Source organism: Oxyura jamaicensis, chromosome 1, assembly GCF_011077185.1.
Source record: "Oxyura jamaicensis isolate SHBP4307 breed ruddy duck chromosome 1, BPBGC_Ojam_1.0, whole genome shotgun sequence".
Taxonomy (NCBI): Eukaryota; Metazoa; Chordata; class Aves; order Anseriformes; family Anatidae; genus Oxyura; species Oxyura jamaicensis.
The window spans coordinates 44,374,668-44,388,272 of record NC_048893.1 but is presented as its reverse complement, the minus strand read 5'-3'; the positions used below and the strand labels follow the sequence as shown (position 1 = coordinate 44,388,272).

The window sequence follows — 13,605 nt, the reverse complement described above, 5'->3', positions numbered from 1 at the left end:
GAGTTGGAATGGTTTGCCTCTTTCAGCCACTTTGTGTTTTGAAAACACAGTGCATTTCACTTACAGCCACTTTCATTGCTTGTTCAAACAGCATCGCACTAACACACCTCTGCATCTGTCAGCCTGCAGGCCCAGCAGCACCAGAAATAAATGCCCGGGCTGGGAAGGGGGTGGTGGGCCCGCACGAGCTCGTGCAGGGGCGCCCAACAAGACCAGGGGAAATAGTGAGCGGGAGCTGCTGCCTGCGTTCCCCTTCCTGCAGAAAGGACTCGTAAATGTTTAATAAACTTCTTGCCCTTGCCACAGGTGAGGTCCTGCTAATGAACTGGCGTGGCCTGAGGACAGGTATTGTGTCCGTTACTATAGCACCACCTTGCACACATCTCGGTGTGAAAGAGGAGGGGAGGGAGGGAGGCAGGCACAGAGGATGAGTCCCGGCGAGGCGGTGTGAGGTCCGCCCGTGGTGCAGCAGCAGCAGCAGCATCCTGCCCAGGGACAGCAGCCCTCAGCAGTGCCTCCTGCTCACCCGCCGCAGCCGCTGGACCAGCTGCCTGTGTACAGGTGCCCGACCCTGCACGGATGCACGGCAGAGCTGCTGCAAGTGTGCTGCTGAGTCCCTGAGCACGTCCCGGGGGTTTCACACCAGGGCTCTTCCCGACTGACTTGCTGGCTTGGGAAGATCTGTGTTCTTTTTTTTTTTTTTTTTTTTTTTTCTTTTTCTTTTCATTTTTTTCGTTTCCATGCTCCTTCCTTGAGCAACTGGTTGTTATCTGCAGAGGTCACGAAGGGGACCGGCACAGACTCCTGAGTCTGGCATCAGGAAATATGACAGCAGAAGTAAATGCTTGTTAACATAAGGGATTTACTGAAGAAGGAAGACAAAATGCCTTTCAAAGGGTTCAGTTCACTGAAGGAAAGATTTTTTAACCCAGGAAAGGAAGAGGTGAAGAACACCATTAGTGACTCGCTGGGGAATCTACGAAGGTAAAATCCTATAGAAAACTCCCAGAGGGATCCCCTGGTTACATTTATTAAAGATAAATGAAATATAGAAAAATATCTAAATATAAAACAGGGTTGCAAAATTAATCTCTGAGACCAGAAAGTGAGAGATACCTTGCTGCAAGACAGAAGATTAAAAGGAGCAGTGTTACAACAGCATGTGGCTATAGATTATAGAATATTTATATTAAATCAAAGAATAGGTGAAAATAAGTTATAAAATATTGTTTTAATATTAAAAGAAACATGAAAAAGTGTTTTAATTTAACAAAAAAAATAATTAAATATGAATTATTCTTTTTTAGCTTGCATGAAAAAAACTGATGATTTAGTGGGAATTAACATTCTATAATGATGCCACTCGAAATGAAAGTAACATCCCTAAATTACAGGGACATTTTAGATCTTGTTCTGAATCAGTAAGAGAAATTATGTGAAGCAGATCTGTATATGTGTGTATTTATTGAGACTAACACATTAGAAAGAAAAAAAGAAGCAGTTGGTTGCAAAAAGAAGATTAAAGATTTTTATCTTGATCTGACACTTTATGAAAAAAAAAATATATTTTTTTGATGCATGAAAGTATGATGTAACAAATGAGAATTTTCATAAAAGGATAGAGAATGTTCACTTAAATTGAAGATTATTTCAATTAGTAATGGCCACTGACAACATTTACTTGCGTAATGGATAGCTGACAGCCAGAGAGTTCAGTGCCATTTCTTGCATGCTTCATGTTAAGTGTTTTAAAACTTTGCAAGGAGCAGGATAATATTTTAATTATACATTTTTTTAGTGTTTGAATTGCATTTGCTTTTGTATGTATCCTGTTATTTTCTTTTGGGAATGTTATTTTGAGTCAAGATACAGTTCCTGGCACATCTGATAACAAGAAAATGTACAATAATTTGCATGTATTGCCTTACAGTATGCATGTACAAGTAAATAAGAATGTACACTTTTATGGAAGTTATTAATATGCACCATTACCTTGCCAGTTACATTGTTCCCATGCCATGTGAACAAAGTATCTGTGTTCCGCAAAGCTTCAACTTAACTTTTCTTCATTTACAGTCTTATAGATGAAATCTGATATTTTGCTTTTTTGACTTTTAAGATATTCTATGGTGATTCAGGGAAGGTTTGCTATCAAAACATCAAACTAAGTCATTTATTCAATCATAAATTCTCATTACTGTGGGCTCTGTTGGTCAGTTCGACCAAATACATGCAGGCTTTCTATTTCGTGATTATATAATGTGGCAGTACAAAGGGTTTGCTATGTGGTGGCATGCATGCTTTGGATTATTTGGATTACTTTCTTCTTGCAGCTGGGTATCAAGGATATCATGCTGGCTCCTATGTAGATGATAGTACTGGTACCCAACTTCATCAATGTTGCGGCTGAATCAGAACAAATCTGAGCTGAGATACAAGAAAGTTTGCTGGACTTCATTATTTTCTGTTTTAAATATCTAAATGTCAGTGCCTTTCCTAGGTGTATTATTTTGTAGGTGCTGCAAAACAAGAGTCTGCCCACAGGTTACCTCAGGATAGCTGGCACCTGGTGAGGAGGCAAAGGGGGCAGAGATGGAGAGACCTGAGAGGCATCCTTTCTCTGGGCTGTTGCCAGCAGTTTCATTTGCAGGATCTCAGAAGAAGATCCATTTGTTGCTAGAGTATCACCAGCTGCAATAAATACACCAGATGTTTCAGAAAATAGATAGAAACATACAAAATTATATTTTATGCAACATAGGGCTTGTTCTTAATTAGTTAAATACAGTAGGGTAGAAAACCAACCAACCAACCAACCAAACAAAAACACAATTTAGAGGAATCAAGGCTTGGGTGAATAATGTCAGGGATAGCTGGGGCTCTGCAAACCTTAGAAGTTTCCCAGAAAATAAACCTCTTTTTCCTGCAGTGCTTCTTGACAGGTATGAACACTTTGGGCCTTCTTTATACTTAGTGTATGCAAAGAAGAAATCATGAATTCAAGTAAAATCTTAGTTTCTGCCTCTTCTGAGGATTTCAAGAGTTCTTGACCAGCCAATGGCAACTGGGGGCTTACCAATGAAGTGGGAAGTGACAAAGTGTGTTTACTTCCCAATAATATCACTTTTAATATGAAAAGTAATATGGGCTATGCCCACAGCATAGCTGTACGTAATGTGGGTTATACTAGGTGTAGCTCTGACTCCTGCAGACCTTCCTTAATGAATTAAACTGTCCAACCTGCTAAAAACTGCAACCTGAAGCTTGTTGAATTACCCTTGAGTTGAACAGGGCTCCTCTGCCTGCACTGTATCATAGTCTTGGTCCTCTCAAAGTTTTCCTTTGAAGTACAGAAAGTGTAATGCACCACAGAGCAAGCAACACCATGAATACAGTATGGGGTACCCTGACTCAGTTGTGTGAGGCCCCTTGTACAAAGGCATTAATGCAAGGGCACACTACGCATGTGCAGTGCCGCAGCACCCGTGGGGCATGCGCCCATTGCATTGAGGCTGTGCTGGGAAGGCACTGGGATTCTGCCCTGCAGAGTGAGATTGCAGTGCTTGAGAGATGCAGTAGTCCCATCATGTGTAAATGCTTGAAACATGCCATGAGTTTCATGCAACTATAACACAGAAGTCAGCTTCACAGGTCCCATGCACCAAACAACTTAAGAGGGTTTGCCAATTTGCCCAGGGATATTGTATGAATACAACAGAATTTGCTATAGAAAATTATCACCTGGGCAATCCCCAGAGAGCAGATGAGATCTCAGAAGATTGTATTTGCTTTTGGATAAATAATATTTTTTCAATAGTCAATGAATAGGCTTCTATATCAGGATCATCAATAATTGTTGCATGTGGTGACTGTTGTTGGTTATGTAGGTGTGAGGTTTGAACACCTACAGATGCTGCTGCCTCTAAAACCTGTACTATCTGGTAAAAGTCATTTGGGAATGCGTTCTAACACATGGCAGGTATTAACATTTGCCTGTTTTTGTAGAATCTATGTCGTTTTAATCAAATGAAATGGAACAATGTAGTTCTATTCCACTTAATTACACAGTTTGAAGAAATGACTGATTCCCATGCTAAACTGAATAAATACAAACTGGTAAATGTGTATGTGTTCTAGTTTATTATTATTATTAATCATTATTATTATTATTGATTTGAATTTTTAAAATTTATTTCATACTTCCAAAACTCTGTATATGCCAGAGTAAAGGCATTCAGAAATGAAAAGAAACTATGTCAGCTGGAGAAATTTTAAATACAGTAGTTATGACATTTGCGCATGGGACATGGATGCAGATACCTTCAAATAGCCAAGCTTTTCTTAACTGCTGAGTGTTGCACGTTTGCTGAAAAAAGCTGTAAAGACTAAAAATATTCCTGTGCAGCAAAATACTCTCCAGTGTTAGATAATTAAAACAACTTTCTTCTAAATTATTGTGTGTAAAACAAGTGAAAATTTCAGTGGCACTACCAAAATATATGTATCAGTTTTATTGTGGATTTGACATACCTTCCTTATATATCAACAGTGTTTAATAAAATAAGACCAAAAAGCAAGGTCAAACACTGGCTCCATGATTGCTTGTACTGCTAACGTTTCACCCCATCTCCATTTTTTGGATTGCTATTGCAAAATCATTTTTTCTGAGAGAAATCTTCCACAGAGGGGTTAGTGTTAAGCTTTGGGGGTACAAAATATTCTGTGAACACTAGGGGACATGAATCTGTCCTCAACCTGCTTTTATTAATGAGTAGTTGAATACAATAGCAAAACAAATAATTTCACTGCAGAAACAATGTTGGACCATAGTGCTAGTCCTCCTGGCTTATCACTTCTAACAGTGAATTTGGAGTAGAAGGATGTTTTCATGCCTATGTGAAATGACAGCCAGCTGAAAATGTCCAGTTAGGAACAGATGTTTTGGCTTCACATGATGTGTCTAATCTTTGCCAGCTGCCCAAAATAATGCACAAATTAACGTTTAATCTCTCTCATATAAATGGTGTGGTAAAGGTATGAAAAACTGAGGAATTGTGCTTTGATTTAATTCATTATCAGTATCTTAGATTATGCTAGATTGAGACAATAAAATTACTTATTTTTTTGTTAATAACACTTTTAAGATAACAAAAAGCTCTAATAAATAAATAAATATTAAATTGTCTTTTCACTTCCTGAGGTCTTTATTTTTGAAATTTTATTCAGTGTACAGCTGCTGATATAAGCACATATACAAGATATGAGCAAGATATGTATGGTGTTTTTTTTTTTTTTTTTTTTTTTTTTTTTAAGTGCCTGGCTACATTACTCTCTGTACTCTCATTTCACTAACAATGCTGTCTCCCTGCCAATGAATCATAAGATCTCAATCACCTTCAATAACACCATAGTCATATCACATTTCCTGTATTACCTTGCTTTAATGCAAACTCCAGCTTACGAAGTACTGATTTAATTTAGAAGTTAGCACTGCTTTGAGTAAGGGGTTAAATCAAATAACCCCCAGAGATCCCTTCTGGTCAAAAACACCCTGATTCTAGTGCTTATCAGACATGTAAACTGATGGACTGATGCTTTTTCTTGTTGCTAAAAGTAAGGCTAGATGAGCAGTTTCATGGTATAAATTAAAAAGGAGTAATATAGCAGATGATGCACACCTTAGCATGTAGCTATAAAGCCTAGAAATACTGACAATATAAGGGAAAATTCATATTTGAAAGATATGTTTAAATTCACAGAAAGCACCCCAAGAAACCATATATACAATCTATATTTGTAAAACCCTTAATATAGAATCTATCCACTAAGTTATAGGCAGTACATTAGACTAACAACAATTGGAGTTACTAATCAAAAGCTGTGATTAAACCAAAATTGTTCTCCTGAAAGAGCCAACCAACTACTGTGCAGATCAACCAGGTGCAGCCCATCCATATATGCTTTGGCAACATATTTTAATAGCTGATTATTATATGGAAAACTGAAGTCCATTGGATTTCAAATACATTTCAGGCCAGATGTGTGAAAAAAGGAAATAAGTTACTCCTTATCAGAAAGGAGTGAATTAAATCATTTCATCATCTTATACAGCAAGATGGGCTTCTTTTATATTAAGTATCTGTTCATATTTCCCTAGTAGCATGAGTAACTCCATGGCATACACAAAAGGAGCTGGATCATTGCTTCACCGCAAAGCCAAAGCTGAAAGGCTTCTTAACATGTGCCCATCAAGGTTTGGGGCTACACTTTCATGAACACTTAACCTTAAGCTCGTGGGCAGTGTTCACTGGGCTTTTCATGTATTCAGAGCTAACTGTGTGCTTGAGTATTTCAGCATGTTAGAAAGCCCATATTCTGCATTTAAAACAAAAACATGAGAAGTTAATGTTAGGAAAGGAAGTATTTATATCCAGTCTAATAGTGTGTCTTCAGTTCCTTCTGATCTCATCTTTCTTACCAGAGACATTCCCTGTTCATATAGCACAGGATGTTAGTATCTCCAATCAGATTGGGAGATCAAATTAATTTTTAATTGCACTACCACAGGAAAAACTTCCATAAGTGCAGGAAATAGTGATGGGCAACAGCTGTACTGATGAGACCATTTGCCTCTTAAGCCGCTGCTCCTGCTTTGGCTGATGGCAGCAGCTGTTTGCCCCCCATGGGGTCCTCCATTTCACTGCTGGTGGTGCACGGCTCTAGGGAGAATATTTGCTCCTATTCCCGAGTAAATGGGATGGCCCCTGACCCTGGCTCTTTCCTCCCTATTCCCCCCAGTCTCACTTAAGCGCCCACACTAAATTTGCTCACAGGCAAAGCTCTTTCAGCCTCTTCTGCTGAGGGGTGGTGAATCAATAGACCAGAAAGTCACTTAATTTGCAGATCTCATTGCGTATTAAGTACTTTAAAGAAAAAGTTGAGTTTTGCAATGAGGTAAAGCCTCGTGGTGAGACGATGTTTCAGAGCAGAGGGAACACTTGGTGTCAAATCCCTCCAGGCAGAGAAAGCCTGGGCCTGGCTCTTCCACACCTTCAGTAGGTGCCTCGGGGCCTGAGCCCATCTGCAGCTTAGCGCTGATGTTTGTCTCTCAGGTCAAAACAAACTCACAGCAAGTTTGGGGCTGAGAAAAATAAATAAATAAACAACACCATGCTTTGTACTGTGTTCGCCCTTTCCTTGAAACCTACTGACAGCTCTGCTTAGCCGATCTAATTAGAAGTTATAATTATTTATTTATTTTATTTTTATATATGTATATATTTCTAAGAACCAGCAGGATTTATCACAACAGAGCTCAATAGACCTCTCATAATCATTCTCAAGAACATCCTGCAAGTATTTTTGTAGCTAGCTGTCCAGCCAAGTGTCTAGAGCTTAGAAACTTCCATGTTTGTTGGTGAAAAAATATGCAGGCTGTGCCGACCTTTCGAAGTCTGATCAGCTTTAACTCATCACAGCACCCAAAAGCGAACACCTCAGACAGAGGTGATTTAGCAGCTGACTGGAGCACCTACCTTCTATTACATTTTCAATTTCTCTTGCTTCTTTCATTTAGGAAAATCGATGGCACCAATGTAGAGGAGGATCACATTGAGCTGACAGAAGAGGGGCGGCCTGTGCAGGCCAGCACCCGCAGGCCGGCCCTGTGTAACTGCTACTGCTGCGGACTGCCCAAGCGCTACATCATTGCCATCATGAGTGGCCTGGGCTTTTGCATTTCCTTCGGGATTAGGTGCAACCTGGGTGTTGCCATCGTAGAAATGGTGAACAATAGCACTGTTTATGTCAATGGTAAACCAGAGCTGCAGGTGAGAAACCATCCTCCTTTCCCTGTTGTGACTGGGTCCCGTTGTAGAATCATTGAAGTGCCACATAACTAAGTACTGTATACGTGTAGGTTAAAAACTTAGGCAGGCAGACATGTGAGTCTGTATTCCTGTATATGTGCACATGCTTAACCCCTATTTAGGTCTGTAAGTCACACTAAAAGTCTGTAAGGCATTTGCAATGTCATACAGAGTGTAAGTAACAAAAATGAGAGCTGAGTTGGCTTGTACGTTTATCAGGTCCCCAATCTTTTTGTCATAGATAAATTTTGTTGTGGTGGCAGAAGCTTCTACTGTTTGCTGTCTCTCAGGGAAATGCACCCTGATGCCACTACAGAAGGAATGATCAACTGCTGTACATAGCGCTGGGCACACTTTATTCAGATTAGTGGACGACTTTCAAGACCTTTTAGTAGTCATTTAGCAATCTGGCAACAGGTTTTATGGGTTATTGACAGTGTGGATTGCTGTCTAGAAGTATTTGGAATTAGGTGGCAAGCTATTTCAAATCCGCAGTAGATGACATGGTTCGTAGCAGATGCCTACAAACTTTTAAAAATGCACCCAAGGAAATGTAGATTCAAAGCATATCTTTGTTTCTCCACTCCTGCCTTTGTTCAGGGTTGTGATATCATAAATCTTTTTCTGGACTTTATGAACATGAATGTATAAAATTGACTTATTTTTGGATCCTTTTATCATGTATTATTCACAGGAATTTTGACTCTTACCTGACATTCTGCATATTTCCCTTGAGATATCACAAATCTCTGCTCTGTTTTGGGCATGATATGTGAACCCTTCTGATATGGGAACTTCCTCTATGTCTCATGGTGTCTTTGCCTTCAGAAATTAATACTACTTAGAAACTAAGCTGGAAAACACTGGCAGAAAATTAGGTTTTTAAAAACAGAAATGCAACTCAGCACAGGAAAGCACATCTCTTGACAGAGTTTACATTGGTGGGGAGGGAAATCCTTTAGCCCCTGTAAAATGTGCCTGGTTAATTAATGCCATCTTTCTCCCAGCAAGTCAAATGAGGACCTGTTTTGTAGTTTGCTTGTTTGGAAAAAAAATCAACCTACTGAGGAAAACTGGTTCTTGCTTTTACACACACAAAGTAATACAGAAAAAAAGATGTTAAGATTTGACACTTTAGTTTTCATATTTACATAGTGTTTTAGTGACAGTTTTAGTTGGGAATCTAAAAGACAATCTGTGCCATTTTCTTATAAGATGATTAAACATCTTTCCCTGCCATGTGGTTACCATGAAAATAAGCATGATGCAAAACTTCATGGTTTCTCTTTGCTCCAAAATAGCTCTTCTGAACTGAGGGTTCAAGAAGAAGATGTCGACACTGACCTTATGTTAGTATGATTATAATGAATCAGGCCCATTCTGACCTCCCAGAATGAAGGGCAGGAGGGGCACGTTGGGTCACTTTTTCTTCACTGCCCCTATGTTTTGTTCTGGAATTTGGCCATTGCTTTTCCAAGCAACGTACATCAAAACAGGCTCATCAGAGAACAGGAATGACCTTATTCAGGAAGAGTTTCAAGAAGACTGAAACTGCTTGGTATCCAAGGATGAGGTATATCACAAAAGTGTCTGTCTTGGCTGTAGACATTTTTGACTCTGAACCATCTCTGACCAGCCTAAGGGTGGCCTTCTGTATCCAAATCCAACTCAATGACTGGCATCACTTTTAATAAAAGATACACTAGTCAGCTAGCTAATGTTACCTAGCCTTATTTCTATATTGTCTTGTCTTCAGGTGTTACACCCTCCTCTCTTTCTCCCATACACTATTTATACTCCCATACTACTCCTTAATGTAGATGCTGAATGGTCAGAGTTTGACCCTGATGAGAAAAACCATGGCTAATACAGGACCAGCATGACCAGGCAGCTGATCAATACAAACAGGATGAGCAAACTTCATAACCTTGTAAATGGAAGTGCTCATTGAAAGGTAGCAGGTCCTTGTTATAACGCTAAGCAGGTCTGAAAACAAAGGTTTCAGCCCAAAGGGAAGCAGTGGCAAGAAGCAAAGAAGAAGGCCCATCACCAACTTCCTTTTGGCTGAAACTTTTTTCTCTCTTATTCACCCTGATTATAAGCTAAGATCAAAAGCAGTAATCTCACAAAGCAATTTGACATCATTTTGCTTTAACTGGGAGAGGGTTCAAGCTCAGCAACACTAGTTCAAAGAGGCTGTCTTGATTTGCAGTATGGGGTGACTTCCAATTGACTTTCAAACAGAGTTTACCTCATGATCTGTATGCTTCATCTTGCAGCATTTTTTTGGTTTCCTTTGCAGAAAGCCCAATTCAATTGGGATCCAGAGACTGTGGGACTCATACATGGCTCTTTTTTCTGGGGTTACATTGTAACACAAATTCCAGGAGGGTTCATCTCAAACAAATTGGCTGCTAACAGGTAAGAAAACAATCATTAAAAGAGTTAAGATCTACAGCTTTACAGATGACTGTTTTACACAGTTTAAATGATGATTACCAAAGTAGTGAATAAAAGTGTTTCAGCAATCTGAAGCTGAACTTTATGTCTATTTATGTCTATAACCAAACCAAACCAAACCAAAACAAACAAACAAAATCACAACCCTAGATTTCTGTTATTGGTCTGATTTCTGATAGTCCCAATTTAGCTTGTTCATCTCAAATATGTACATATTTCTTGTTTTCTAAACAATAACACTTTCTGGAGACTGTTAGGAAAATCACACCCGGTGTTTCAAACAATGCTTGTAATATTTGTCTTTCAGAAGTTGCCTTAGTGCTTCATAGCTCAGCTTACCAGCAAATTATTTTTTTTCCAATGAAATTTGACTTTTCTCCTTTAAAATTTCCCTGTGATTTGAAATGTCTTCCAGAATTTTTGAAGCTGGGCACGTAGAAATTACATGTTCTGAAGGCACAAACCCATCCTCATGCACATGGACATCTTGTCTGTGGCTGGATACAATACTTATGTCTGTAATTAGGATTGCCTAGAACTTTTCTAATAGAGCCAACTGATTTCTCTTTGGCAAACAATGAGCAACTGTATGGATTTCTTCCATGCTCATTGTGATTGTGGGCTGGCATTTTTTTTAGTTCAACTATTTTTGAAAATGATAATAAAAAAGTAGCTAATTTTGCCAAAGATATCTTTAGTCTTAGGCTTTACTTCAGAAAGTCTTCAGAATTTGGACTATGATCACATCTGAAACAGGAAGATTGTCTGAAGACAGTTGGTTGTAAATGTGCTCATGAGATGTGCATGTGAAGGATGTTTGGGATCTACAAATGAAAGAGGATTGGCACTCATACCATTCTCTGCAAATAAGATATGACTTATCTACAAAGGCTTTCATAATAGGAAAAAAATCTTTAAGACCAGATCTACATGGTTTTGCCCGAATTCAAAGTACTTTGCTCTCTGTATTCTACAGAGAGTTATAAGGGTTACAAGACTGGACATTCTTTCCACCCACATCCTTTACGAAATGACTCCAGGATAGAGTCATCCCATAGAATTATCCAGAACTCCAACTCTCCTCTATCCATAACCCAAAGTTCCTCTGCATTCAGTTTGTAATCCTTCTTCAACACTACAACAATCTGTTTTCATTTCTCTACCACATAAAGTGCCTAAACAGGGTACTTTTCACTCTGTTGAATAAGCCAAACAAATTAGCTAAGCTTAATCATTTCCCTAGTGTTTCCAGTTTTGCCACCAGATTTTGCAGCAGAAGGGCCCAAAACCACAGATGTGCACACTGTTAGCTGAATAATTCAGCATATTATTAATTTGGCTTTTGTTCCCTTAATTTTCTTACAACCAGTAAAATCAGCTAAGTTTACCCTCTAGCTCAATTTATTCTGTTAGCTGACTGCTTTCTTAGGTACATATTATGCGTATGCACAGAAAGCTATACTTCTGTCCCCTGGATACTTTCAGACTCTTTCTTTCAGAAATTTCAGACAATACACATTATAGATTTGATTAACATAACTGAATTTAGGAGTAGAATTTGCTTAAGGAACAACAACAACAAAAGGATGATCTCAAAGAGAATTCCTGTTTGTAGTAATAGGGATCACAAATCTGGCTGACTACACATTTTTCCTTTATTTGTTGTTTGCCCAACCAGTTTCAGCTTGGGTATATTCAGCAGTGGTACTGAGTTTCTGTTTCAGGGCGGTGACATCTGCTTGCTAAGACCACAGGACAGGAAACAAAGAGTTGGGGATTGTCTGTGAATCCACCTCCCCTAGAAAGACAAATGCTTTCTATTTTCCAACTGCACACTGGTAATGATATGTATTATTCTGTCCTGTTATTGACATTATAGATTTAGGTATAGACTCTTTTGTCACCTGTTTAAATCCCACTCAGCACTGTGGAACTTTGAACACACATGGACCCTTCCACACCTCAGGCATTTCTCTAATGCAAATAGTTATCTATAATTACGTTGGATTAAGATGGATCTCAGAACAGCTGAAAATAATGAGTGATTTACGGTTTTGCACCAAAGCCATCTGAAACTGCATAAATTGCTTTATACATGTCCAAATTTGTATGGATCTGCATTCCCCCAAAAAGTTCATGAACCATTTAGTGACTATGTCCCTTTATCTTGCTGCTTGTCCTCAAACATTCATACTAGCAAAATGTCATCATTGTTTGGTGGTGACAAGGAGACATGAAACATAAGGCACTCCATTATATCAGTTTTCAGTAACAGCACCCTGCTGACCAGAGGAGTCTTTTGCTGGAGAATTCTGTTTCGATCCAGAAGTAGCAGCTGGCCAAGGATCATGGTGGTGAGGAGAAAAGAATATGTCAATGAACTGAAAAGAACTGGGATATTCTTGGTCACGGTAGAGACCAGTTTCTTTGGGATTAAAGGCAGTGAATTGCTGGAAAGATGCTGGCTATTTGTGAAAACAATACTTAGCCTCTTAAACAGTAACAGAAGAGTGTCTGGTTCTAACAGTATAAATCATATATTTACAATAGGCATATTATGGTTGGCATTAAATGAAGTAGCAAAGATTGGAAACTCAATACCCAGAGCTAGCTGTTTGGATAAGAAAACACGTTCTCTTTCTTATGGCTTATTCTTCCACTTGCTCATTAACTTACATTTTAACTTAATTTGCTGTAGTTCCCTGAGATGGTTAACCGTGCTATGATAACACATCTGATATCTGTATTAGTGGCAAGGAGGAGGTAAAGTGCAAAACTTTTTTTCCCTCTGATTATAACAGAGAGCTAATGCTTATTTGTCAGCTAGATGCTTACTTGGCTTTGAAAACAGTCTCCTAAATGTCAAGATACGATCATAGGCTTTGTATGCCATTTCAGATTTCCAGACCGCTTTCTATATAAATTCATTCCTTTGTCACTTCCCTCTGTCAGCCTGCCCAGGCTCTTTGCTTTTGTGTTCATTTGCTAAGTGCTTTCTTGTCATTCAGATTATGAGCTGTCTAGGCATTGGCTGTTGCTTTCCTCAATAGGTGTACAGAATTTAGATAAAATAGCGTTGATCTCTGACTGTAGATTCTTTGCGCTATAATGCTACCATTAATACCGCTATAAATAATAAGCCCAGATTCAAAATATGAGGTGATGTATATTTCCTGTGAATGGTTCCAAAAAGAAACTGAAATATAAACAATCAGAATCCTTATAAAAGAAAGGAAGGAAGGAAGGAAGGAAGGAAGGAAGGAAGGAAGGAAGGAAG

The 13,605-nt window shown here is 38.8% G+C and overlaps 1 protein-coding gene across 1 annotated transcript in view; it reads left to right on the top strand.

Moving 5' to 3' along the window:
* Positions 1–422: 422 nt before the first annotated feature.
* Positions 423–13,605, top strand: part of SLC17A8 (solute carrier family 17 member 8) — a 28,336-nt gene continuing 15,153 nt past the window's right edge. Inside the window, exons 1-3 of the mRNA XM_035336352.1 lie at positions 423–984; positions 7,577–7,829; positions 10,171–10,289. Of these exons, the coding sequence (XP_035192243.1) occupies positions 842–984; positions 7,577–7,829; positions 10,171–10,289 (515 nt within the window). The 5' untranslated portion in view covers positions 423–841. The remainder of the gene's footprint in view (positions 985–7,576; positions 7,830–10,170; positions 10,290–13,605) is intronic.